Raw genomic sequence first — 26283 nt, forward strand, 5'->3', positions numbered from 1 at the left:
TCTTAGTTCTGAAAAATCAGTAAATGACAACCGTTTTTTGTTTTTTTTATTTATTTTGAAATTGTATTATTATTTTAAAATGTTTTAGAGACACGCATTCAATCATCTCTGATCAAAAATAACACATACTATTTATTTAGAGATGAATAAAGCTACAAATGTTCCACTTTGACAACGCTACTGCACTCACAAATGCACCTGATAAACGTTGGATAACTGAGCACCGGGCATTACGTCACGTAACAAGAAAGTTTCACTTTTGACTTGCGATGGCAGCCAAGACTACTCAGCGAAGTGCGGCGTGGAGGAGCCGCACTGCTGGGGATTGACTCTGGTTCCGGGAGATTGTTTGGACGTACCTGTGCGGGTTCTGGCTTTCCATGTCGCCCTTTCGCAGCGGCGGTAACCGGTTGAACGTAAGTCCGTGAGCCTCTCTCAGGGGGGTATTGAACCACACTCCTTTCCCTTACTGCCCTTCCGCCTATTCCGCTTCGTCCGGGTAGGGGGGGTTGCGCAGTCCCGAGGGTCAGGCCCATTCGACTACGAGACAACCCGCTGAATTTAAGCATATTGACGTGGTCAGGGCTCACAGGGGAGACTTATTTATCTGCTCCAGGGCCTCCTAACCCCGTCACTTCACTGGGGTGCAGCAAGGTGTGAACAGACACGGAGAGTCCGGCTTGTTATTTTGAGGTACCGGGCCGTTTATTACGCTCGCAGAGCTTGAACTTTACACTTAACATCATGACTCTGATTTCTTCTGCTTATTCTGCTCCGGTCCCCGACACACACACACACACACACACACACACACACACACACACACACACACACACACACACACACACACACACATTCACAGACATACGCTGCTCGTACAACTTCTATGGCAAGTTTTCTGTGTTACTTATATAGCCTACACTGCTGCTCACCTGTTGTCTTGAAAAACTGCACTTAAAGTTTACTTATAAGTCTAAACATTAGCTCAGACCTTTTTTCAAGAGTGTATCTTCCTCATTATGTCAAAACGTGCATTTTCAGATAAAAGTGGGTCCGCGGACCACACTTGAGAGGGAGCGAGGGAGAGAGAGAGAGAGAGAGCTATACGAGCGAGCGAGAGTCCGGGAATGTGCCATTGCACATGTAAGTGGATGGACAAGAAACAAAAAGTTAAATTGATCATTACTCTACAGTTTACATGTCAACCTGTGAACGACAGACTGCAGTCTCTGCTGTTAACAGACAGAGGCCGTCTAAACTGCTCAATGTGCTCTGAGTGCTCCTCTGTCTGCATCTGCACGTCACCCTACCTGCTTTTTAAAAATATAAACTGGTCATAAACCACGTCTGAACGTTTTATTTTGAAATGTTCTTAAACCGTCTGAGCTGCTGTTAATACTCTAAATATTTATAATACTGAACATTACAATCAATTGATAAAATATGCTTTTGCGCAGCAAATAGTATGATGTCATCAAATAGAAGCATGTTGTGGAGGAATGATCCAAATGTGGACAAGAGGCTGGAGAGGAGTGATAATCATAACTGAAAGAGGAGTAGGAACAGTATGCCTGCTTGAGGGTCTCTATGGGCCAAGCCTAAAGCCATTTAACTTCCATGGGCATTGGATTTTATGTTTTGACAATTTGTGCACTACAAGAGCACAAAATTGTTAGAAGATGACAAAGTTTTTCATACATTTAACCTCTTAATTTTGCACAAAATTGATGCATCATACTTTAAAATGTATACATTTTTCTCCCCCCTATAGGGTTCGGTGTCCCCCCACCATAGTCTCATTAAATGATGTGGTAAACACTGTACATAGTGCACCTTTAAAGCATGTAACGTTAATGGTTGTGTAACGGCTTGACAGAGTTAACATTAGCTCTGCCGCCACCATTCTGGCTCTGGCTAGCTCCCTAATATGTTTATCAAGACCAGAGGTCCATCCCCCATCAAATCCATACGTACATGAATGTTCCTCCACCTGTAGTGCACTGGTTATTGATCAGCCGTATAGCCTAGCTTCAAGGGGCCAAGTGTAATTCATGTTTTTTGCTCTCTGGAAAAGTAATGACAAGTCCAGTGAGAGTCTAACCTGTAATCTTTTTAATTATTGGTAAACAATGTTTTACTGATACAACACTTAGTATTCAGAATAAAAAGACAGATTTTTATGTTTAATATATTTTAAATGAATAATTAAGATAAATAATAAACACCTACGTTGTTATATAAGTACCATTAACTATCAGTGCAGATAATAAGCCTGCGTTTATGAGAGCTTTCTACCACTTTTAGCGTGTTCTTTTTTTGTTTCTCTTGTGCTCAGGACAATCACCCTCCACTGGCACCAAACAGCAGATGGAGTTTTTCTTCAGTGGACATTTTGAGGCCTCTGTGTAAGTGTCTCTGTCTCTGATAAACAGTCTGTGTGTGATGTGGTCCAGGAAAATCATTTTAACTTACTGTGCATTCAATGTCTTCTTTGTCAAAGCCTGGATAGGACACTTTGGTGAGAGAGAGGTAGAGTACTTGGAGATAGGCAGGGGTCCTTTCTTATGGTCATTAGATCTGAATAATGATTGGACAGATTAATAAAAGCCTGCAACAACCACTGATTGAGAAACCATTCTACAAACATTGTCATAAGAGATAAATATGCATGAGGAAAAGTGAAATTTGTATTTTTATATTTTAATTTACCCAGTCCTTTGTTCTACAGATCATTGAAGGAGGCTTTGTGTGCAGAAGTGAGGACAAATGGCTTGTTCAACAGAGTCTGCCCGAGATTACGTCAGGCCTGTCAGATACCACCTTGTGAGAGAATTAAAGAATCTCGGGGTCTCTGTGATTGTGGAGAACTTAAATGAGCATGGAGTTTTCCATGATGAAGAGGTCAGTAACATAAAGGCAGAAAGGACTGACTATGACAAATCAAGAACAATACTGGACAAAGTCATTAAGAAGGGGGAAGCAGCCTGCTACAAGCTCCTTCAGGTTATTGACATGATTTGTAGGAGGACCTCTGGAAGGATATCTTCTCTCTCTGAGGAAATGACTGAAGCTGGGACTAAAGAGTTTGACCTGCTCTCCTGGATCAGCAGCTTTCCTTTCAGGGAAGACACAGAAATGGAGATAAACTACTCACAAGGTATTTTGAGGCAGAATTGTGATTGATAGTAAATGATGTATTTACATTTACTTCCTGTAAAAAACTTGAATTTGTCTCTGTTCGAATATGTGACTTCTGGGGCATGATTTATTTATTCACTCCCTGTGTTTCTTCTTTTTCAGGCCCGAGATCATGCCACAGATATAAAGCAAAGTTAAAGTCAAAAGCACAAGACAGATCAAAGGAATTTTGGATGAGAAACAAAAATCTGTTTGAAGAAGTCTGCAGGCCTGATCTGTCATACAGTTCACTTGTATTAGACACACAAGGAAGAGTTTCTTCATCCAAAATAAAGAAAGGTAAGAGGAAAAAGGGCAAAATGAGTCGCCCCAAAAAGCTCAAGACATACATTCCAGAGGACAGACAAGAAATCTCTCCCAGTGACCTGCTGAAAACAAATAAAAACATCCTCCTCGTTGGGAAGCCTGGAATTGGAAAGACAGCACTGAGTCATGAAATTTTAAGACTCTGGGCAGAAATAGACAGCAGGGAGCTTGAATACATGTTTTACTTTGACATGAGGGAAACATCTCTCGTCAGAGATGGGATGAGCTTGGAGGAACTTCTTTTCAGTGCATACAGTGAACCAGATGAAGACAAAGAAGAAGTCTTTCAGGACATAAAGAAGTATTCTGACAACGTTACAGTTGTTTTTGATGGAATCACAGATCTCTCTTCTTCAGTGGTGCGTAGAATTGTAGAGAAGGACCTCCTTCCTAATGCCAAGGTCATCATAACCTGCAGACCAGATGACGAAGACTTATTTTCTGGAGACTTTGACAGAGTGGAAGTGAAAGGCTTCAGTGAGCAGACCATTGAAAAATACTTCTCTGCGATGCTTGGCATGGAACAGAAGAAGGTTCTCAGCAACCTGGAGTTGTTAACTCTTTGCCATGTCCCGATGTATGCACTGATGGTGGTGGTCTGTTTTTTATATGAGACACCAGAAGACTCACCACAGCCATGCAGTATGACTGAAATATACATCAACATTGTTCGTTTTTGTCTTCAAACAAGCAGCAACAACAAAGATAAAAATCTCAATACCTTAATCAAGCAGAAGAGTGCAGATCTACTGACGTTGGCGGAGGCTGCTTTTCATGCAACTGAAGAAAAAACTGTGAGCTTGACCGACCTGCACTGTGAAGACAGCTGTGTCCTTTCCTTCCTGAAACCACTTGTTATCAAAGTGGCTCCCACTGAGACAACAACAACATACGCTTTTCTCCATTACACAATGCAGGAGTTCTTTGCAGCAATGTGGCTCTTGAAGAATCCAGATAAGATTAAGGAGGTTTTTCAGCAATGCCTCACGGAGGAGAGGAAGCACATGAAACATATGATCCCTTTCATGTGTAGATTGTTGACTAAGAAGAGCCCAAGTTTGATGGAGCATCTGATTCCAGCTCAGGAGTTAAAAAAGACATCTAACTGGTTCTTTAAGGAAATGATAAGCACATTTTTCTCTGGTCAGTGTATGGAGGAAGAGGCTCATACTGAGGACACTGGGCTTGATGTGGGCATACTGTTCTTATGCCAATGCTTGTTTGAGTCGCAGTGTCCTGACACATGCACCAGCTTTCTGGAAACACTGGAGTACCAACTTGATCTCAGCAGTGAGAGTCTTGATTCCTATCTTTGCTGTGCTGTGGCCTATGTGGTCTCTCAGTCAAAGGAGAGGAAAATACAGCTGAACCTTGAAGATGTTTCTGTATCAGCACAAGGAATGAGCTGTCTGTATGGATGCCTTTTCAATGTCCAGTGGTATGTGTTAAACATGTCAAAATGCTGCTCAGTTTACAACATGTCTTATATAGCAGATTTAATAATAGACTGTATTGAGTAGAAATGTATGTCGGAATGAAAAACAGTGTTTTCTTCTCTTCTCCTTTATAATGTGGAAATGATCTCTGATTATTCTTTATTTGACAGGTGTGACCCTCTGCCCAAACAGCTGTGGGAAATTGTTCTTCTAAGTGAAGAAAAGTTGATTGACCTCAGGTTACTCGACCTTGATGGAAATCAGTTACACCTTCCAGTTCGGGGTAAAAAACAGCTGTTTGAAAGAGCAGCGTATGTCATACAGAATAATCCCAGGAAGATAAATGTCTGCCTTCACTGGGACAATAGAGCAACTACTGCCTGCCAAAGTCTGTGTGGGTCCCTCCTGGAGGTTTTGTCAGACATCAGGTCACTCAGGTGTGTAGCTGTTTTATTTTTTTTATCCAACATACCAAAATAAAATCCTCCTTTTTGTGTTACAAAGAGCAGGATAAAAGAAACAAACTGAACGTGTAGAGAGGAAATGGAGCCTGTGTCCAAATGATGAACCTGTTCTTCCTTTAATCCTTTCATTGTAGATTTAATTTGTTTACAGAAGCTAAACCAAATCTAGAATTATTAAAACAGACGACTTAAAGACTCAAGACGCCTTAAGGCCCCTGTGTCCACCTTGCGTCTTTTGAGATAGAAAAACATTTGCTGTGCGCTCGGGATCTCTAGAGGAGACAAGAGCTCAGATCAGACACGGACTGAGGAGGATGTGGGTACACAGTGCCTCCAGGAAAGTTCAAATATTTTCTGCTTGGAGCTACTGCACAAAAAAGTGCTTTTTCTCCAGTTGGCCGCCTGCTGCTGCAAACACTCTCTCCAAATTGGGAACAATTGAAAAAAGAGGCAGGCACTTGTAAGAAAAATGCTAGGTGGATACAAGGCTTACCGGTACTTAAAGTACTTATACAGTCGATGCATTGTCATTGTATTCATAGATCTGTTTGTTATCATGAAGCTTCAGGATGACCCACCAAGATCCAGAGCAAGAAGACCAGGAGCCAGACCATGGGACCCTAGAGAGAAGGAAAAAGAAGCTGTTACTGGATTTATGCCTGCAAGCAGCACTTGACAAAGAAGAGAGCTTTCACCATGTTGTGTCTCAGCTCGTCTCTTTGTTTTCTGTTGACAAACACTTGCATAACTTTTTTGTTGATTTGTATCAACATGTCAAGAGTGAAGGGTGTTTAAGTGTTATTCCAAAACTGGGTCAACTTTTTGAGTCAGCTGCTGGTGTCTGGTCCATAAACCTGTCGGAGATCAACACCTCCATGCTCCTGGAAGTGCTGAGACTCAGATCAGAGAAGACTCCAGTGAAGCTTACCGGCTGCTTTGATGAAGAGAGTGAAGTGAGGACTTTCCTTCAGTGTCTGCCTCATATCTCACAGCTCAGGTAAATGAATTACTCTTCTCACCTCAGGAAATCCCCTGATCCCCCTCCCCTCTGACAGGGAAAGTCCCCCGCTGTGAGGAGCATATGTGAAAACGGCTATAGTGTGTGGTGTGCTGAGTTGATCTTCTCACGGCACACTGAGATCTGAAACCGATACATTCGCTGACAACCAGAGTTTCGACTATCACAACATGTAATCTCGTGCGGTCAGATGCGATTTAAGAGTAAACAAACATGATGGGCAATCTGAATGTGGCTAGCTGTTAGCTTGTACATCCATTACGGTAAACATTTTGGTCCAACTCCTTTCTTTGTCAGTTGGATTGTGGTTTGTTTCACATGAAATGTTGGAATATGACTCGTGTTGTTGCCACAAATCAACAAATCTAAATTTTAGGGCTGGGCACGTTAACGCGTTATTTTCACGTTAACTCATTAATTAATTATCGCCGACAATTATTTTATCTCGCATTTATTACTTATTTTCTTATTGTAAAAGTCTGTTGCTCACTGGCTTTTATTTTGTAAAATTCCATCGTGAGCGAGCCTCGTATGTTGCTTACTGCTGCGCATGTCTGCTGCGGCGCTCACAGGAAAGAGGAAACAGTGTCGCCAACTTGGCGACTTTCTCGATAAATCTGGCGACTTTCCAAACCCTCTTGGCGACTTTTTTTGTCAACAGCTACTAGCGACAAATCTAGCAACTTTTTCTGGTGTTATTGGAGACTTTTTTGGTGTAAGAAACTGACGTGAAAGCACGTATTGCTCTGCAGTTACTGTCCTCAACGAGCAGCGGGTGCTGCCGTGAGCCCCTCCCCCTTCCTAAAGCATCACAGACTGTCAGTGTAGCCTTGAGCAGCAGACCCAGCTGCAGTCAGAGAGGAGACCCACACCACTCTGCATCCAGACTGCAACCAATGCAATAAGCTTTAGTTTTGTATTTATTTGCTTTGATTACATTGTTTAAGTTGAGAAGTACATTTACAATTAAACTGTGCTATATACTACTTTTTAATTCATTATTGGATTTTGCATATAACAATGCGATTAATCGTGATTAATCACAGGAACTCATGCGATTAACGCGACTAAAACTTTTAATCGTTGCCCAGCCCAACTTTATGCTTCGGGATGCTGTTGTTGCCATGGTAATGTTTGTTTTGCTTCCTGCTTCAGTCAGCTTGCTTCCCTATTGGCTAAAGTTCCGTTCCACGTGACAATTGACAGAGTCCGTGCTCGGCCGCCCTCGGTGTTCTCCCCACAAAACAGGATTTCCGAAATATTGAACACGTTTAATTTGATTTGATTTCAAATTGGGGCGGCCCCGATCGTCTTCTAGCAGGTCGGGGAGGTATTCTTAACACACCTCACACCACAAGAAAATGAGATTATCGGACCTTTGCTGGCTTTGGTCGGAAGGGGGGAATCGGAACCAAAATCTTGTAGTGTGTATACTGCTTAACACAACTTTAACTTTCATTTCAGTTTCTCTGAGGGGGTTAAAAGAGGAGTCGAGTTCTGTGGACGTCTGTTCTGTGCAGCAGCAGAGAGAGAACAGCAGACAGGAGAGAACACACTGCAGCTGTTATTATCAGTGTGCACATATGAAACATTTCCTATTGGTGGCAGATCCATTCATGATGATGTCAAGAAATATCAGTGTTCATTCCTTCTGTATCTGTACTCCCACATGAAGGACTGTGAGACTAAAACAGGCTTGAGAGTTCTTCCATCAGTACAGTCAGTTTTCCAGTCAGCTCCTGATGTCTGGTACATTGACCTCTCAAAGAGAAAGACCTCCATCCTCCTGGAAGTGCTGAGACTCCGTCCAGAGAAGACTCCAGTGAAGCTGACGGGCTGTCCAGATGAAGAGAGTGAAGTGAGGAGCTTCCTTCAGTGTCTGCCTCATATCTCACAGCTCAGGTAAATGAATTACTCTTCACACCACAGTGTACACCTGTTAAGGTTTGCTCCTCCATCTGAATCCTCTCACTGTAAGATTGAATTATCCAATAACACATGATGATGAAATGTGTAACATACTCCCAGAAATCCTAATTTAGCTGAACAACTGCTTTCTGAAGTTTTTAAAAATATAGAATGAAACAGGTCCAAACTTGTGATGGTCTATTTCAGTCTTTGGAGCTAATTGATGATGAATTATTTACCAATAAATAAACAGCTGCTGAATAAGAGGTTTGAAAGATATTCATTTTGAAGAGTGAACGAGATGATTCAATAACAGCATGAAAAACAATCTGTATTAACCAATCAAATCAATAAATGTACCACATGAAGGCTCAATAGTTTAAAAGAAAGAAGACTAAAGAGTAAACATGTTTATAAGATGTCAAATGAATCCTGATGATTAAAAAGATTATCATCAGGATTAGGCTTGAGTATCGGTTGGGTTTTATCCGATACCGGTGCCTACTTGGTATTTTTTAAACGGTTCTTGAACAGGTACCTAAAAAACAAAAAAGACACACACTTCGTCAAAAAACAATACCATTTTATTTCCAGGGTCAAAGTGAACACAACATTAACTTAAATCTTTAAACAATATAAATACAAGTAACATATGGTAATAATAAATAAACCAATATAAAATAAAAATCACATTTATATGATATCACAGGGTTCCCACTCGTCCTGGAAAACCTGGAAAACAGTTGACTAATTTTCCAGAACTGGAAAACACCTGGAAAATGAGAGAAAAAGTAAAATGTCATGGAAAATCATGTGTTGTCCTGGAAAATTATTCCAATACTCCTACAGGGTTGGACATTTTCACCCCCACATAATTTTTTAAAATAAAAGTAGCTATTTGTTACATAATCCACAATGCAGATTGAATGGAAGTCTATAGATAATGTAATGGCTCCGCTTCCCCCTCATGTCAAAAGTGGATATTTATTTACAATTTAGTTGAGAGGATGGAGCGTAAAGATCCTTCACAAAAAGAGAAAAAAACACCATGAGAGTAAATTGTGGCAACAACTATCAGGTAAACTTGTGTTTTCTCCTCAGTTTGAGGTCAGCACATCAACATACCTTTGTAGCGGTAGCTCACAGTGGGTGTGATTAGCCTAAAGACACTTAGTATTGGTGTGGCACGATCACGGACTGTCATACCAGCTCGATCATCGCTGAAAATGTCCTGGAAAAGTCATGGAAAATGATCTCTGGAAAAGAGTGTGAACCCTGCATCAAATAAAACAATACTGTATGAAACAATATAATAATACTGGAGATTGATATGTGACCCGATCTGACAAAATGAGTCACAGTGACCCAAAGCTCAAAATTGAGATTTCGGTATCAATGGAAAGTAGAGGTGGGCGATATGGGAAAAATATCATATCACGATTTTTTTTTGGCAAAATCCCGATCCCGATTTTATCCTGATTTTTTTCATACTGATCTTTAGACAAATTTGTAAGTTGCTGACCAGTTCAACCAAACTTATTTCCCTGTATAATGTTTTTAAATGCACAAAAACTGTGCTGACAAGTTTAATCTATTTGAAAAACATCTTTGTAGGAGGTCTAGAGGTCTCACCCAGAACATCTTTAGCAACAGAAACAGTCTTTCCCTCGTTTTGATCAATATTTATGCACTATTTGAAGGTTTTCTGCACCACTTTGAAATGATGATTTAGTTATGTGTCCTCTTTTTATGTTCATCAGGAACATTTTCACACAGTGGTGCATTTATTTGTAGCCTTCAAGTTCTTGTGTTTCTGTTCTATTTAGCCCTGCAGAGTTCCTACAGCTGTAGCTTCATACAGGCTCTGCAGCCTTTGTTGTTTTTTTGTGACATCATTGGACTAACTTTAGTTTTCTTTATATATAATCAAACATAATACAGAATGTGTTCATTCTGTGACACATGATCAAAGTAAGTTTTACTGACAGAAGAGTTTAATTCATAGAGGCGGCGGGACATCGTTGATTGACATACAGACCGTCACCATGGTTACTCACTCTCACCTGCCTGCTGCTTTGTAATGTCGTTTAGCCTAATCCCTATAGGTTCCGTTATCACAACAGGTGAGCTTCGAGTGGAGAGACTTGTTAGTAACTTTTAAAAACTGAGAGAGATCAGAAAACACAGACAGCAACATTTTAAACACCAGGGTTGTATCTCCCATCACTGACTGTCTGAGCTCCTCTCTGTCTGACTCTCTGCAGACTGTTAACGTCTCTCCGACTCGTTAAAAGGTTTCTTGTGTCGCTATCTGAGACGTAAACTTAACTGTGTAAACTATGCGGATAAGTTAACTGTTGCTCACGCCGTGTCGGTTTGGAAAAATATCAAAACAGCTGCATATAACCGGGATGGAGTTCTTTCACAGTCAGACACAGTCAAAACATTATACAGGGAAATAAGTTTGGTTGAACTGGTCAGTAACTTGCAAATTTGTCTTAAGATCAGTATAAAAAAAATTGTGATAAAATCTTGATCGAGATTTTGCAAAAAGAAATCGTGATATGATATTTTTCCCATATCGCCCACCTCTACAAAGAGATGCAACCATTATTTTACAGCTAAATTTCACAAAAGGCATTTGGATACTTAGATAATGCTATTAAATCAGACTGAAGCTTAATTGATTTCAAAATATTTATTTAAATTCATACTTTAGAAAAAACAATTTAACAAAGAATTATGAAGATTTACAAAAAAATTTACAAAGTTTGTACAGAGGTGCTACATTTTCACTTTGGTACCTTTGAGAGAAGAGAGGGTTTGTCAATGTTAGCGGATGGTGTGTGTGTGTGTGCGTGCGTGAGAGATTGAGAGAGAACCCAAAGCAGAAGAAACTGTAAGGTGTTAAAAAGGGTTTGTGCTTTGCATTAGAGAAAACAGATCCCTAGTGGATAATGGTAGACTAATGTTTTATATTTAAAACCCCTCTGGATAAATCCCATATTTTGTAATATACACTCATACATTTGGACTTACGTTTCACATTTCAGTTCTTCTTTTCTTCTTTTGCTGGGCAAGGAGAGGTACAGCTTACCTTCCCCACAGCTGGTTTTGGGCATGTAATGTCCTTTGTGTTTTCTGTGCAAAACTCACGAATGCTTTGGTAGAGATAATTCTGTCTTTTCAAATCCAGGCCAGCAGGCTTGACAACAGCGGGTGTCTGCATTGGTGGTGTGTCCTCTTTTTTTTTTTTTTTTTTTTTGGGCTTTTTGGGCCTTTAATGGAGAGACAGGACAGTGGATAGAGTTGGAAATCAGGGAGAGAGAGTAGGGAATGACATGCGGGAAAGGAGCCACAGGCCGGATTTGAACCTGGGCCGCCCGCCCGGAGGACCACAGCCTCCATACATGGGGCACGCACAGCAACCACTGCTCCACCAGTGCCCCGTGGTGTGTCTTCTTGGAACAGGCATATTCCTTGCTCCTCAGAATTGGCAAAGGCCTTGAAGAACAACCAGCCAGGATGGTTATTGCTAATTCTGAAAAATTTAAGATTGAAAAAGAAATAAGTAAAACATCCATTCACTGTCCCTAGAAGTACACAAATACCCATGTAACACACACACACACACACACACACACACACACACACACACACACACACACACACACACACACACACACACACACACACACACACACACACACACACACACACACACACACACACACTATTAACAATTGCAGAACTTGAGAATAATAAGCATCTGCTTCAACAACTCTTGAACTACTGTTCATGTTAATGTTGGCTAATGCTACCAAATGACATACCTGTAATGCTGGGGTTGGGTTATACGAGGGAAGAGTCAGAAGAATGGCTTGAGGAATGACTGCCAATCACGACAGGCTCACTCAAGAAGTTTTCATCCTCATCCAAATTGTTGTTGCTGTTGTTTTTGTTGTTGTCGTCGTCGTGTCCTCGTCAATATCGTCTTACCGGTGGTTTCATGCTCCAGAGTCTCATCTTCGACATCACTGTTATTGACACTTTCTTCATCAGAGGAAGACACTCGAACACATCCAAAAGAATCGTTGACTAGCTTAATCCACTCAGCTTCACACTTGAGTTCAAAGCTTTGTCGATTGTCTTTTCTTTTGACAATGACATTTTCACACTTAGCACTACCCTAAAATGATGGTACAATGGAATCGTCAAAAATCACTAACTTTAGGTAAACTTTCTGAGGACTTTCAAAATTAAATCTAGCTAGCATTAAACATAGCGCTGCTAATCTGACAGCCAGATAGCTGGACCAATCGTGCCTAAGTTAGCCTGGGACAAGGCTTCTGACTGGCCAATTATGAGCATTTGTGTACATGTTTTAAACGTTTTGATTGGTTTCATAAGATGTTTAACACCATATTTGGACAGCAGAGATCATGACGTTTCAGGGGATACCCGGAACATAGGGAAATCCTCGGTTCAGACTAGTATGAAACTTTGGAAGATGATTTTTGAATACATTTTCTTTCATACAAGATCAAAAAAAAAAAAAAATCTATATTTTCAATGTTTATTAATGTAATCGGCCATATCTCAAATTAGAACGTTGCGAGTTACAACTCATTTCGCCAGATTGGGTCACATATGGAGATTACTAGCAGGGTAATCTAATCTCCATTTTAAAACTCCTGAGTCCTAATGACCTGAACTGTACAATACAACACCTTAAATATTAAAATAGATACAAAGATAAAACACAAATATAAATTAAATACAGTATTGCACATTTAAAGAAGCTTTTGTGACTGGTTAGGACACTTTACATCAGTTTCAACAGTTTTTCTGGAGGAATATCGCCATGTTGGCTTTTTCTGGCAGTATATGCAGGGTTTTTTCCTGGCTCAGAATGGGCCTTTGGGGGGTGACTGTAGTAAACGTTCGACCCGTGTATAACAGTATAGTCTACGAGTCTGTATTATCTTATTTGACAGAAATCTATGCATTTCCTTTGGTTTCTGACCATTTTATAAAGAATATTGTCATTATGCTTAAATTAGTGAAACCACAATTAAGTCTGGTAAAGATTTTTTTTTTTAATGCAACAGTAACCCTTTTCACACATACGGAAATCTCCTGAAAAATTTGGAGTGTGAAGATTTGGCTACCCAGAGGTTCTTTAGGCTATATCTGAACCCAAACAGCCACATTTGTCGCGCAGACTTTACCCGGAGTTTCTCCGGCCAGACCCCTAGTATTTTATCCGCAGAATATCCGAGTGAGCTGATGTCTGAACGCGGCCGCATATTCTCCGGAGATTTCAACTTGAGCTCACCTCGAGCCAATGGGACCCGAGTGACGTTTATATACAGTGACCAGCTAAAGTGTCTGCCCGTGACCAAAGGAAAATCACGAGCGCCAAAAGACAGAAAAGAGAGTTCCAGCGTGTCCTCACGTCCAGGATTACATTCTGCTCTGGCAAATCCAAAGCACAGACATTGGAATTACAATAAACAATTGCTGATATTTAAAAGTATTACTTTGCAAGATTTATTTATAATCAGATCTTTTCTATTTACTGAGGAGTCACTGCTTCTCTCTGAGGACAGTTTTGCTCATGGTGGACCGCTTCAGCCACACCACAACTGCGCAAATCTTGGCACACCACCTTGTCACAGCTTGGATGCCATACACCTTCTGTGCTGCCAGGTTTAGTGTGTGGGCAAAAGTTTCAAATTTCTCAGTGCAGCATCCATGTTGCTTGCTTTGTCTACTGTGGCAGCTATGACTTTTCCAGTCGACTTGAACTCCTCGAGAATACTGTGGATTTCCTCTGCGACCACTGGCCCTGTCTGGGACTCATAAACAGCTTTAGTGCTCAGTACTTTCTGCTGAATGCTGCTGTTGTAAATGTAATGGATGGTCACTGTTAGATAGTGGTCCTGTGCCACGCTGATCCATCCATCACACGTAATTGCAATTTTCCTGACCTGCGCCAGCTGCTGGATGACATTCTGTTTTATAACAGAATACCATGCAGGTATAAGCGTGTTGGATATGTCATCCCTGGATGGTGGTTGGTCTATGATTGAGGGCAGTAATCATCTCCATTTATAAGAAAAATACATATAGGATATCTATTAGTCTTTTACACAGAATGTCTTAATGGGACAGAGGTGTGGCCTACACATGCAGGAAATTCTATTTTGATATCATAGCACACATTTTCACCTGAAAGATGGGGATTCCACCGTGCAAAATGGATGAAGCCCCATCACCGCAAATCTGGTGACTGCTCTTTGGTTAGTGCAACCTTCTTAGCCAGGGTGAAAGGAGTCACTGTGGTAACAGGAAAGCCAGAGATAAAAACATTACTATCGAAATTGTTTTGAACAAACTCCTAACTCTTCAGGTCACTACTAGCAGCCTATTCTGCTTATAACAGCTCATAACAATTCTCCCCCACTTCTCTCAATAAATAGGAGTAAGTTCAACATTTTATCTTCACATATATGACTCATGACTTTTATTTTAAGCAGAGAAATATCTGACACTGAGCAGAAATATTTTACGTAACACACAGTATAGCCTCGTATCGAGTGTAGCCTCGAACATGTCATGTAACAGCTAGCCTATCTAATGCATTCCTGTGTAAATACAAAATTGTGCCTTCTAAATCTGTTGTTAAAACTTAGGTTCAACATTTTGCCTACAATCATGACTTATGAGCTTAACATTAAGCAGAAAGTCAGCTGACACTGAGTGGAAGTATAGGACGTAGCACACATGTTGTCACACACGCTGAATGGAAACGGTGTTAGCTAGCCATTTGCGGTTGGCATTAAATTACTAGACTTACCCAAAGAGGAAAGGCTGCTGTCATCATCTGTGATGTCCATCACGCTGGCAGGGCTCGGACTCTCTTCAATTTGTCTGGGCAGGCCGACACTGGCTGTTTCTGTTGACGTGCTTGGCCCTGGGTCACGTAGGTTAACAAACACGGTGCATTGTTCGTCTTTTAAACAAACTCCATGTGTCATTAAATTTTATGTGTTACCCACCTTGCATGACATTGTTTTACGGCATTTGTTGCATGTTGCAGAGTTTGCATCCTTTGACGTGAAATGTAGCCAAACCTTGGAGCGTTTTGCCTTCAGCATCTTTGTTTGATCCTCTCACTATGATTCTAAGCAACAAGTGTGCTGAGTAGCAGCACTGACGTCACGTTCAACAACCGCAAGTTGATGCCAAAACACCAGGGGGCTGTAAAAAATAGTCAGGCACCGAAATGTTCGCTCTTATTCGGTCTGGTTACTACAGTTTACGTCGGAACTGGTGCCGTATTGGTACCGCGTTTCAGTACCTAATCCTAATCAGAATGTGATAAATAAATGTAAAGAAAACAATGACACACCTTTTCTTTTTGGACTTTAGTGAGTTTCAAAGTTGTCGTCCAGTATTCCAGTGTTTGGAACGGATTGATTTCTGAATATTTGAGTTGAAGGTTTCCTTAAAGTCACTCTGTTGGTTTATGAGCTGAATCCATGTCATAACATAACATCTCATTAGACAGAGTTTAAGAAACAACTCTGTATTTGACCTTTCTGAGTCCTCCAACACTTTTGAAAGAATTACATTTCGTGAAAGTTTAGAGAAATCTACATTTGATCTTCTTTATTGCATCATTATTTGTGTGTAGATTACCAAAGTGTTTTGTTTTCTGCTCATTTGTGTTTATTTGTAAGCTTTGAGTAGATACACTCTGTCAGTAATTCATGTCTCGTTTCTCATGCTGACTTAACAAAGTTTTCAACTTTCGTTTCAGTTTCTCTGAGGGGGTTAAAAGAGGAGTCGAGTTCTGTGGACGTCTGTTCTGTGCAGCAGCAGAGAGAGAACAGCAGACAGGAGAGAACACACTGCAGCTGTTATCATCACTGTGCACATATGAAACATTTCCTATCAGTGGCCGATACATTCATGATGACACCAAGAAACATCAGTGTTTATTCCTTCTGGATCTGTACTCCCACATGAAGGACTGTGAGACTAAAACAGGCTTGAGAGTTCTTCCATCAGTACAGTCAGTTTTCCAGTCAGCTCCTGATGTCTGGTACATTGACCTCTCAAAGAGAAAGACCTCCATCCTCCTGGAAGTGCTGAGACTCCGTCCAGAGAAGACTCCAGTGAAGCTGACGGGCTGTCCAGATGAAGAGAGTGAAGTGAGGAGCTTCCTTCAGTGTCTGCCTCATATCTCACAGCTCAGGTAAATGAATTACTCTTCACACCACAGTGTACACCTGTTAAGGTTTGCTCCTCCATCTGAATCCTCTCACTGTAAGATTGAATTATCCAATAACACATGATGATGAAATGTGTAACATACTCCCAGAAATCCTAATTTAGCTGAACAACTGCTTTCTGAAGTTTTTAAAAATATAGAATGAAACAGGTCCAAACTTGTGATGGTCTATTTCAGTCTTTGGAGCTAATTGATGATGAATTATTTACCAATAAATAAACAGCTGCTGAATAAGAGGTTTGAAAGATATTCATTTTGAAGAGTGAACGAGATGATTCAATAACAGCATGAAAAACAATCTGTATTAACCAATCAAATCAATAAATGTACCACATATAGTATAGCTCAATAGTTAAACGCTGGAACGGATTGATTCATGAATTTAGTGTTGAAGGTTCAGCGAAGTCTACAACGTGCAGTTTTTGAGCAGTTGTGTCTTTTAATTAGTTTGTTTTCACTTTCGGGAGTTTGCACTACTTCATTCCATGCACATGTGAACGCACCACGTCGTTTTCTGACTGCCAGATGCTCCGCCAACATTTGTAATTTTACCCAGTTTAAAAACATAATTCTTTGACTTACTTTGTAGGATCCTTGCTGTGAAATCCACATTTTTCAGCTGTCTGAAGAAATGTAGTAATCGGACGTATTAAACACTATTAAATTGAGTTTGTTTGACACATGCTGCCTACACAGGTGCAAACATTGCTACACGGAAGAACAACAGGAATGAAGGTGATTCTTTTTTAAGTTACTTTGGACCCAAAATACTCATCTATGGCCGTGTGCGGGGACTGCAATCTCACATACTCACGGCTGAAGGAAGATATTCTTTGCCTGAAATCAGAACTCATGAAAAATAATGAGATGACTGACAGCTATATGTCCATAGCGGCGGCCCAGTCAAAGCATATTTCCTATATGCTGCCTCGATGGCTCGATCACCATCTGCCCTAGTGCCGCAACTAGTCTGGGCCTCCGCAGCCACTCTTCCCTGGCTGACATCGTGCATACTGGTGAGCCGGCCTACTACGAGGGCCCCGCAGCCGAAATGAGTGACCGCTCTCCAGAATTATGGAACTGGCTGACCATCCGTCCACTGCTGCTGCTGTGGATCTAGACTTTAAAACGCTGAGGCTACCAGATGATCCTGAGATGGGCACCGGAACCAGGCTCCTGGCTCCGGCTCACAGCTATACACCAAAGTCAACCAAGCAGTCCTGGTCAGAAGTACTTGGCTCCTAGGAGAGTGTCTTCACCACCACTTACTCTCTCCCACCGCTTCATGATCCTTTTGGATGAGGCTTCGGTCCAACCCGCTGATGCTGCGGCAACCCCTGACCCAGCTGTCCCGATGGACTCTACGGCACCTCCCGTCACCGCTGCGCCTCTCCCGCAGATGGCCCGTGCATCCAACTCATGTATTGCTTTTTTCCAGAAACGAACCGTGCTTGTGCTCAATTAGCCATGCTAACATAAAAGTCACAGAGAGTGCTACAATTAAAATGTCTTGTTTAACACAGAGGCTTCCTGATTAATCTTGCTATTTATCACACTAATAAATGCGTTCAGATTTTCATTCATTGAATTACACAGTTTTATGATCAATATTAATCCTACCTTCCACCACGATGCCAAACCACAACCAGAGTCCCGCCAACCGAAATTGTCCTCAGCAAAGAACAAGTGATGACGCATGCGCACTCTTCAGTGCACATCCAATATCTTTGGGTAGATATTATTTAGTTTATTTGTGTAGAAATTGTTACTGTTAAAAAATAGGTGAAGAAGGTAAAATGTACCCATTATAATACAGTTCACTGACTTATATTCTTTTAGTATAATTTAGACAATATTTATGGATTTTATTTACTACCCACAAAAATCCTTTTTTATGATTGAAAAATGCTATACAAAAAAGTATTATTATTAATATTGTTACTAGCTACAGTATGGTAGTTGGGCTCTCAGCCTGCAGGGAAAGTTGTGAAGCACAGACCCCTAGCTCGCGAGTAGTGCTGCCTGACTCTGCTGGTCACTCTTTTACATTAATATAGGACTCTTTCAATCAAAAGAGAACTCCACAAGAACTTATTTACGGAACAATTTCCCAACGTTATCTGTAAATGCATGATTATGACCTCGTGAGTGTGAAAAAGTAGCGCTTCCAGCGTGGTCTGTGTCACTATCTTTCCCAGCACTGCGTGTAATCAGCTTTCAATACACGGGGGAATGGGGCTGCATTTTTAATAGCATCAGGTTGCAGTGATAGTGGCTGCTGCACCCGCTGTAATGACGACGCGTGTATCAGCATTTTATGCTGGTATATTGGTCGCGCCGGTTTATAAGACCCAGCCAACTTTTAAGATGAAAAAATAGGTATTAAAAGTGCGTCTTACCGGATTTTATGGTAAGTCTCAGAGCTCCCCAAAATATGCTTGTGAAGTTTCTTGTTCTAAATCCACTCTGATCCTGTATTTGATCATGCCTATAAACCCCTCTATTTCAGCCCTGCTCAGAACAGGCTGTTTCTGTGTCTGTACATTTAAATGTAAATAAGGGTTTTTCCTGCATAGAGAATTCTTTGGCGCCCCCCAAAGAGGTTTTACCCAGCGCCAAAGGAAAATCACCAGCGCTAAAAGACAAAAAAGACAATTCAAATTGCAAATCAAATCCTCTCTGAATGTAGGCTATGTTAACAATATCAATACATCAAACGACTGTTGAACAAGCAGAACATAAACTTAAATATGACGTCTCAGACTTCTAGTAGTCATCTCCCCTCTCATCCATTTACGCATGCGGCTCACGCTGGATCATTTCTTTTGACTGGGTCCGGACGCACCGCTGCAACCCACAAGCGCAAAATACGGGTTGATTTTCTGTTTGGTGAGTTAATTTCAAATAGCAATCCACTTCATGGTAAATATTTATCCCAACAGTCATGTTTAAACTACACTAAGTTATAATAACCACATATCACGTAGCTGCGGCTACTTAACCCTGCTCCTCTGCTGTCTGCAGACGGATCATCGCGGGGGTACGCTGAGACGAGACACACCAACATACTGCAAACGCACAAACACACACACCGGAACGGCAACCACCGCGCGCACCTGTTTACTTCTAGTGCAAATGTGTAACAGAACACAGTTGATCCGGATCCATATGGACCGAGTTGGGAACGCACGTTCAACTTTTCTCCGCTCACTTCCACCGTGTCTGCTTTTATCAACAATCAATAACTTAACGACCGTAACGTCAGCCAGCTGTAGTCTGTGAACTTCTCCACACAGACTGTCAAACAGTGCTGCGTTATAGCCAGCAAATATATTTTTATTATTTCTCAATTTCCTGATCTGATCAAATGATCCAAATTATCTGTGACTTAAATGTGTGATTATTTGACATAATACCTTAACTCAAATAAATGTACTTAAACAAATATGTATGTAAAATGAAAACACAATTTAAAGGAAAAGAGCAACCATCATAGGAAGAGGGTGAAATGCACTGATAGGATGTGACCTCCCCTCTCCCAATCTCATTACACCCCTCTACCTCAAAATCCCTCTCCTCCCCTGTTTCACTGTTGCAATAAAAACAAATATTTACCAGATTTAATTGGGGTTGGTCAGAAATAAAAGAAAATGCATAGATTTCTGTCAAATAAGGTAATACAGACCCATAGACTATACTGTAATACGCGGGTCTAACGTTTACTATAGCGTGTATAGTCACCCCCCAATGGCCCATTCTGAGCCAGGAAAAACCCTGTAAATGAGCTGTGTTTGACGCCCCTCTCTGGAAGGGCTTGGGTGGCTCGGGCTTTCTGGCTCCATGTCCTATTATTTAGGGTGAGATGGCAGACTCAGGGGGCAGAACAAACATCTAGCTGTGGGAGTGTCACCCACCTGGGGGAGGGGCTACTGCCCTTTGTGATGTCATGAAGGGAAAATCTCCAAACGGCCTGTTTGAGCACACATTTTCTGAAAAGTGGGAAAAGATGGACTTTTCTCATCATTGGAGAGTTTGTAGATGGACTAGAGACACATATTAGTGCTAGAACAACATGTTACAATGTTACAATTCACTTAGCAGATGCTTTTATCCAAAGCGATGTACATCAGAGAGTAAGCACAACACTAATCCATTCATACAACGCCACTGAAGCAGCGGGAGCAATTCAGGGTTAAGTGTCTTGCCCAAGGACACATCGGACATGTTGCCCAGCTGGGGACTGAACCCTCAACCTTTTGGTTGAAAGGCGATGACTCTACCAGCTGAGCCACACCCGCCCAACATGGTGACGTGTATTTTGCATAATATGTGACCTTTAAAGATGGGCTGCATGCAGGGTCCGAAATTAACACCCGCCAAGCGCCAAATGCGGGTAGATTTTCCGTTTGGCGAGTGCTTTTCAGAGGGCTATCCGCCACAGGGCGGGAAAATGTTTTCTCAAAAAGTATTCAGCGCGTTTGTTGTAGCCTAGCTGCAGCTACTTTCCCCTGCTCCTCTCTCTGCTGTCATGTCGGTCTCTGAGCATCACGGGGCACGCTGAGACACACCAACATACATTGCAGCGCAAACGCAAACGCACACACACACACACACACACACACACACACACACACACACACACACACACACACACACACACACACACACACACACACCAGAGCGCCAGCCACCATGCGCACCTGTTTACTTCTAGTGCTTCAGCAAACAGTTGATCAGTACGGACCGAGTCAGGAACACACGTGATCCGGTCAAACGGTCGGTTCGACTTTTCTCTGTTCACTCTTACCGTGTCTGCAGCTAACTCAGCGATAGCAACGTCATAAGTGTGTGAACATCTCCACATCTGGGAACTACTGCCTACAAATACGGTAATACAAAAAACATGATCTGATGATATGATCGAATCTGTGACTTAAATTTGTTACTGATTAAACAGAACATAATGCCTTCTCAATTAAATGTACTGTAACAGATGTGTATAGGACACAAAAACAAAATGTATTATTTTGGCCTCCTTTAGGGAGTGGTGCTGGATGTACCTCATTGGTAGACAGGGAGGCCTCCTTGCTCTGTCTGGCGACTGCGGGTTGACCAAAGTGGCCTCTCTGTTCACTGGCTTGCTGAGTCCTTTGCCTGTGTTCTTGGATAGGCCTTTTCCCTCACACCCCCCAGGATTTTACTGACTTTTTGGGGGATTGTTGCGGCCTAAAATGCCTGATTTCGCGGCAGCTTTTCAAAAATATTGCAATGCATGTTGAGATTTTTTTAGATGTTTTTTTGCAATTAACTTGCAGCAGCAAGAGAAAATTCAACACTAGTTGGGATTTTGTAATGTTATAAAATCGAGACTTTTTATTGTTAAACTTATTTATTTAACTCACCTTGCTTCTTTCCACACTTGCAATCGATCTGGATGCAACATCCTCTGTCACTGATTTGTCTTGTATGTTGTCCGTGCGCTTCAGTCATTCTCCTGGTGTGTTTTGCGGTAGATCGATGACTTTCGTTTGTGTTTCACCCAAAAATTTGCAAAAAGATGTACCCCTGCTTCCGTGCAGATCCTTAGCTTATCCTTAGCTGTAATTTCTCTAGATAAATGTGCAACGTTTGTGTCGGACATGTCTGCATCTGCATATAAACAAGGAAGTGAATTCAACTTTGGTGACGTACGGCTCACTGTTTTCGCAGGGAACTGCTATGATTGGTGAAACTCGTGGGGGAAACTATTTTGATTGGTCAACGTTGCAGAAATGTTTCGGTGATTCAACAAAATTGCATGGTCGCCCAGAATTCACAGGGTTTGGTGAAATTGCGTTTATTGTTGCGATCGCGACATCGCAACTTCCTGGAGGGACTGCTATGGGCATGGTTGTTGCATTCTGCAGGGAGAGAGACTATCGCTTCAGCCTGTAGGCCACTTGCTGAAAGGTTCCAATCAAACTGACAGTGATTACACACTGTGGGATCTCCATGTGTTGAAACAAAGGTCCGGCCTGTAGCCACAGAAGGTAACATAGGTGTTAAGTGTAGGGCCGATAAAAGCAGCCGCCTCTCATTGTTCTGTCTCTTCACGTGCGGTCTTTCTACACCAGAGGATACATCTCTTCACAAGCTTCCAGCTTCAGGGGAGACACGCATTTCAACCTGGCCTACCTCCAAGGCCCGTTTTAGGAGTTTTGGCGCAATCAGTAACTATCTGGTTCAAGCACAGAGAGATTCTTTCCTATTATTCTCGTCAACGTCGGTGAACGCAACTGGACAGGAGTGCTACAGACAGCCATTGTTACCTGAAAAAGAATACACCAAGGAAAATCTGCTCCTGCAACCAGAAAGACAACATAGCATTGCTCTTGTCTCAAATCTGACTCCTGCTGCCATCTCTTTTCATCTGCCACGGAAACCTGCCTGAATCTGTTGATTCAACAGATTGAAGACCAAGCGAACCTTGAAAAAGTCATCAGAAAAGTGATTCCAAGTAAGGCTTTAGTCTGGGCACAGAATAGTTTAGAAAGGTTTATTTTATAACAATTGATAATGGTGCTTTAATGTTGACTGAACGTCACATTCTGTTTATTATCTGCTGTAAACTGCTGCATTTGTTCTTGTTGCTGAACTGCCGTGTTCGCCTGTGTTTTCATTCAATACTATGCTAGTTTACTTTCAGTTAAATGCTTTCACAATCAGAAAGACCAGTGTACTTGTCGTTGAATCAAAGTCCGGCCACTAGCTTTCTGGTGTTTAAGTTATAGTTACTGAACTCAGCTCAGAGAGCTCAAGCTAAGCCACACGGCTTCCTTTGTCTTTGTCACCATTTTGTACCTACGTGACGTAGCTTCACATGGTGCCCTCTTATCTCCCCCCTCGCCTCTCATGACCACACACACGAGCCACGCTGTTTGTTTGTTTGTAGATATCTTGTTTGCTTAGATTAGTTTGTAATAGTTATTTGTTTGATTTTGATTTTGGATTGATGTTGCTTTGTTAAATAAATCCTGTTATATTTTAAGAGAGCAGTTGTTTGTGATTACTGGAGTATTTGCATTGTGATATAAGCTGGGTGCGAGGGCTTTGTGTACGGATTTCACGCCTTTAATTTATTAAATATAGTTATTAATTATTAATATTAGTAATTAAGTAACTACTGTAAAATCCGGTGTATAAGACGCACTTTTAATCCAATTTTTTCGTCTTAAAAGTTGGCTGCATCTTAAACACAGGTGCGATCAATATACCAGTATAAAATACTGAAACACACGCCGTCATTACAGCGGGTGACGCAGCCCCTATCACTTCGACCTGGCGTGATTAAAAAGCCTTCCCCATTCATTGTGCATTGAGTGCACGCTGTGCTGGGAAAGATGGCGACACAGACCTGGCTGTCTGCGTGACTTTTTATCACATCTTTTCTTCCTCACAAGGTCATAATCATGCATTAAAACAGTGGTGTATTGTTCCGTAAATGAACATTGTGGAGTGTTCTTTTGATTGAAAGAGTCATATAATAAAGTTAAATAGTGACCAGCGGTGCCTCACAACTTTCCCTGCAGGCTGAGAGCTCAACTACCGTACTGTAGCTAGTAGGAGCGCAAACTCACGAACGTGAAAACAGACGGAACTAAAAGAACGACACAGCTGCACAGAAAATGCATGTTGTAGACATTGCTTAACACAATATAAATCGTCACGCAGGACTTTTTTTTTGTAACCCTACGTTTCATTGCTGATGTTGACATAACAAAGTTTTTAGCTTTATTTTCCTAAGTAATTAAAGTTGTTTTTTTTTATCATGAAGCTTCAGGATGGCCCACCAAGATCCAGTACAAGAAGACCAGGAGCCAGACCATGGGACCCTAGAGAGAAGGAAAAAGAAGCTGTTACTGGATTTATGCCTGCAAGCAGCACTTGACAAAGAAGAGAGCTTTCACCATGTTGTGTCTCAGCTCGTCTCTTTGTTTTCTGTTGACAAACACTTGCATAACTTTTTTGTTGATTTGTATCAACATGTCAAGAGTGAAGGGTGTTTAAGTGTTATTCCAAAACTGGGTCAACTTTTTGAGTCAGCTGCTGGTGTCTGGTCCATAAACCTGTCGGAGATCAACACCTCCATGCTCCTGGAAGTGCTGAGACTCAGATCAGAGAAGACTCCAGTGAAGCTTACCGGCTGCTTTGATGAAGAGAGTGAAGTGAGGACTTTCCTTCAATGTCTGCCTCATATCTCACAGCTCAGGTAAATGGTTTTTTTCTTTGATTTTCCTGTTTTCACTTGTGTACATGGTCAAAGTTAATAATTAATCAGAATTATGAAACATTTCACACAGGCATGTGTAGGCATTGTAGGGCTACAGCTATCCTCCGTGGCCGCAGGGGGCTCTTTGGTGGTGTTTATTTACAGGAGCTTCACGTTGTTGTGCTGTTGTTGTAAGTGCTTAAGGAGGTTTGAGGTTGTGTTTTTTGTAGTATAAAGAGTCCTAGTACGGGGACACAATGCACATCTGACAACAATGTTCTCGTCATATTTCCTCTCGACAAAACTACAGTAATGGTAATATTTCCAGCTGCTGAATGTAAACGTGTGCTTCCATCTTCCGTAGCCAGGGTTGGCAGGTATGTTTGAGAACAACTGACAAAACAAGCCCAATGGCCAAAAAAAAAACACTACCCGCGGCAGCACCTAAAAAGAAGCCCAATACCTGGCAACCATGAAGCGAGTTACCTTCCTGCTTGGCTGACGTGTGCAATTAAATAAATCTGGGGATTGTTGCATTTTAAATCAGAAGTGGAGTAATAACAACAACAGTAAGGTTGTAACAAGTTATTTTTTGTGTGAGTAACTGTAATATTATTACTGGAATTTCATTAGTAATTCGTTACACTTCTCGTTACTAGTAAAAGTTAAATTATTACTGTAACGGGTTACAAGCAATGCCTCTGTCATTTGTTTACAAAGGGAACTTACTAAGTTTAAAATCTGCGGGACAAATACAGCCTAGAGCAGAATTACTTTTTCATGATTTGAATTGAGGCTGAACGATTAATTGCATATGCGATAATATTGCGATATGATAAAACAAGATTTTCTAACTGCAAAGGCTGCGATTACAATCTGGTCACATGACATGCAAGCAGGATTGAGGAGTCGTCTTTTAATGGTGGCAGCAATTTGGCACGTCAAACTTGGACCTGTTGCATTCAGCATTCAGGTGACTTTTCATGCTTGTTGTGCCCCTATGGTAGGCCAGTTTCAAATTGCATATTTGGCACACTGCCTTGTCTTCACTTAATTTAAAGTGTTCCCACACAGCTGAAGTCTTCAGCATTTTGTCTTCCCTTAAAGGCTTTATATGCGTATATATATATATATATATTTTCACACTTAAATGTAATAGAAATCAAGTATATCCTCTGAAAATAACTCTGTGAGTCATGACTGTCTACAATGGGTGTAACACCTGAGTCCCACTGTCTGTGATGTTTTCAGAGGTTTTTTTTCTGTTTGTTGACATAGGCCGGCCGGCTGACTCCTCCCCTCACATATAAAAGTTGTTTAATTGAGGGACTAGAGAAAAGAAGAATAACATACTGTACTCACTGCTGAAATGCGTTTCTAGATCACGCTTATTTCGGGTAAAT

At 41.3% G+C, this 26283-nt stretch overlaps 2 protein-coding genes across 2 annotated transcripts; both read left to right on the forward strand.

Moving 5' to 3' along the window:
• Positions 1-922: 922 nt before the first annotated feature.
• Positions 923-5772, forward strand: LOC136182397 (protein NLRC5-like). Its single transcript, XM_065962860.1, has 2 exons — positions 923-3157; positions 3301-5772. Exons 1-2 carry the CDS (start codon positions 2767-2769, stop codon positions 5022-5024), a joined length of 2115 nt encoding a protein of 704 aa, XP_065818932.1. The 5' UTR covers positions 923-2766; the 3' UTR covers positions 5025-5772.
• Positions 5773-7880: 2108 nt separating this feature from the next.
• Positions 7881-24884, forward strand: LOC110005109 (uncharacterized). The gene is made up of 3 exons (XM_065961926.1): positions 7881-8324; positions 16159-16596; positions 24446-24884. Exons 1-3 carry the CDS (start codon positions 8092-8094, stop codon positions 24882-24884), a joined length of 1110 nt encoding a protein of 369 aa, XP_065817998.1. The 5' UTR covers positions 7881-8091.
• The last annotated feature ends 1399 nt before the right edge of the window (positions 24885-26283 follow it).

This window comes from Labrus bergylta, chromosome 2, assembly GCF_963930695.1.
Source record: "Labrus bergylta chromosome 2, fLabBer1.1, whole genome shotgun sequence".
NCBI lineage: Eukaryota > Metazoa > Chordata > Actinopteri > Labriformes > Labridae > Labrus > Labrus bergylta.

Excerpts from the sequence above, each read along its gene's own strand:
- LOC136182397 (XM_065962860.1), top strand. The coding sequence starts at position 2,767 with ATGGCTTGTTCAACAGAGTCTGCCCGAGATTACGTCAGGCCTGTCAGA. Across the intron at positions 3,158-3,300 it reads GGAGATAAACTACTCACAAG|GCCCGAGATCATGCCACAGA; the intron begins GTATTTTGAGGC and ends CTTCTTTTTCAG.
- LOC110005109 (XM_065961926.1), top strand. The coding sequence starts at position 8,092 with ATGAAGGACTGTGAGACTAAAACAGGCTTGAGAGTTCTTCCATCAGTA. Across the intron at positions 8,325-16,158 it reads CCTCATATCTCACAGCTCAG|TTTCTCTGAGGGGGTTAAAA; the intron begins GTAAATGAATTA and ends CTTTCGTTTCAG. Across the intron at positions 16,597-24,445 it reads CCTCATATCTCACAGCTCAG|CTTCAGGATGGCCCACCAAG; the intron begins GTAAATGAATTA and ends TTTATCATGAAG.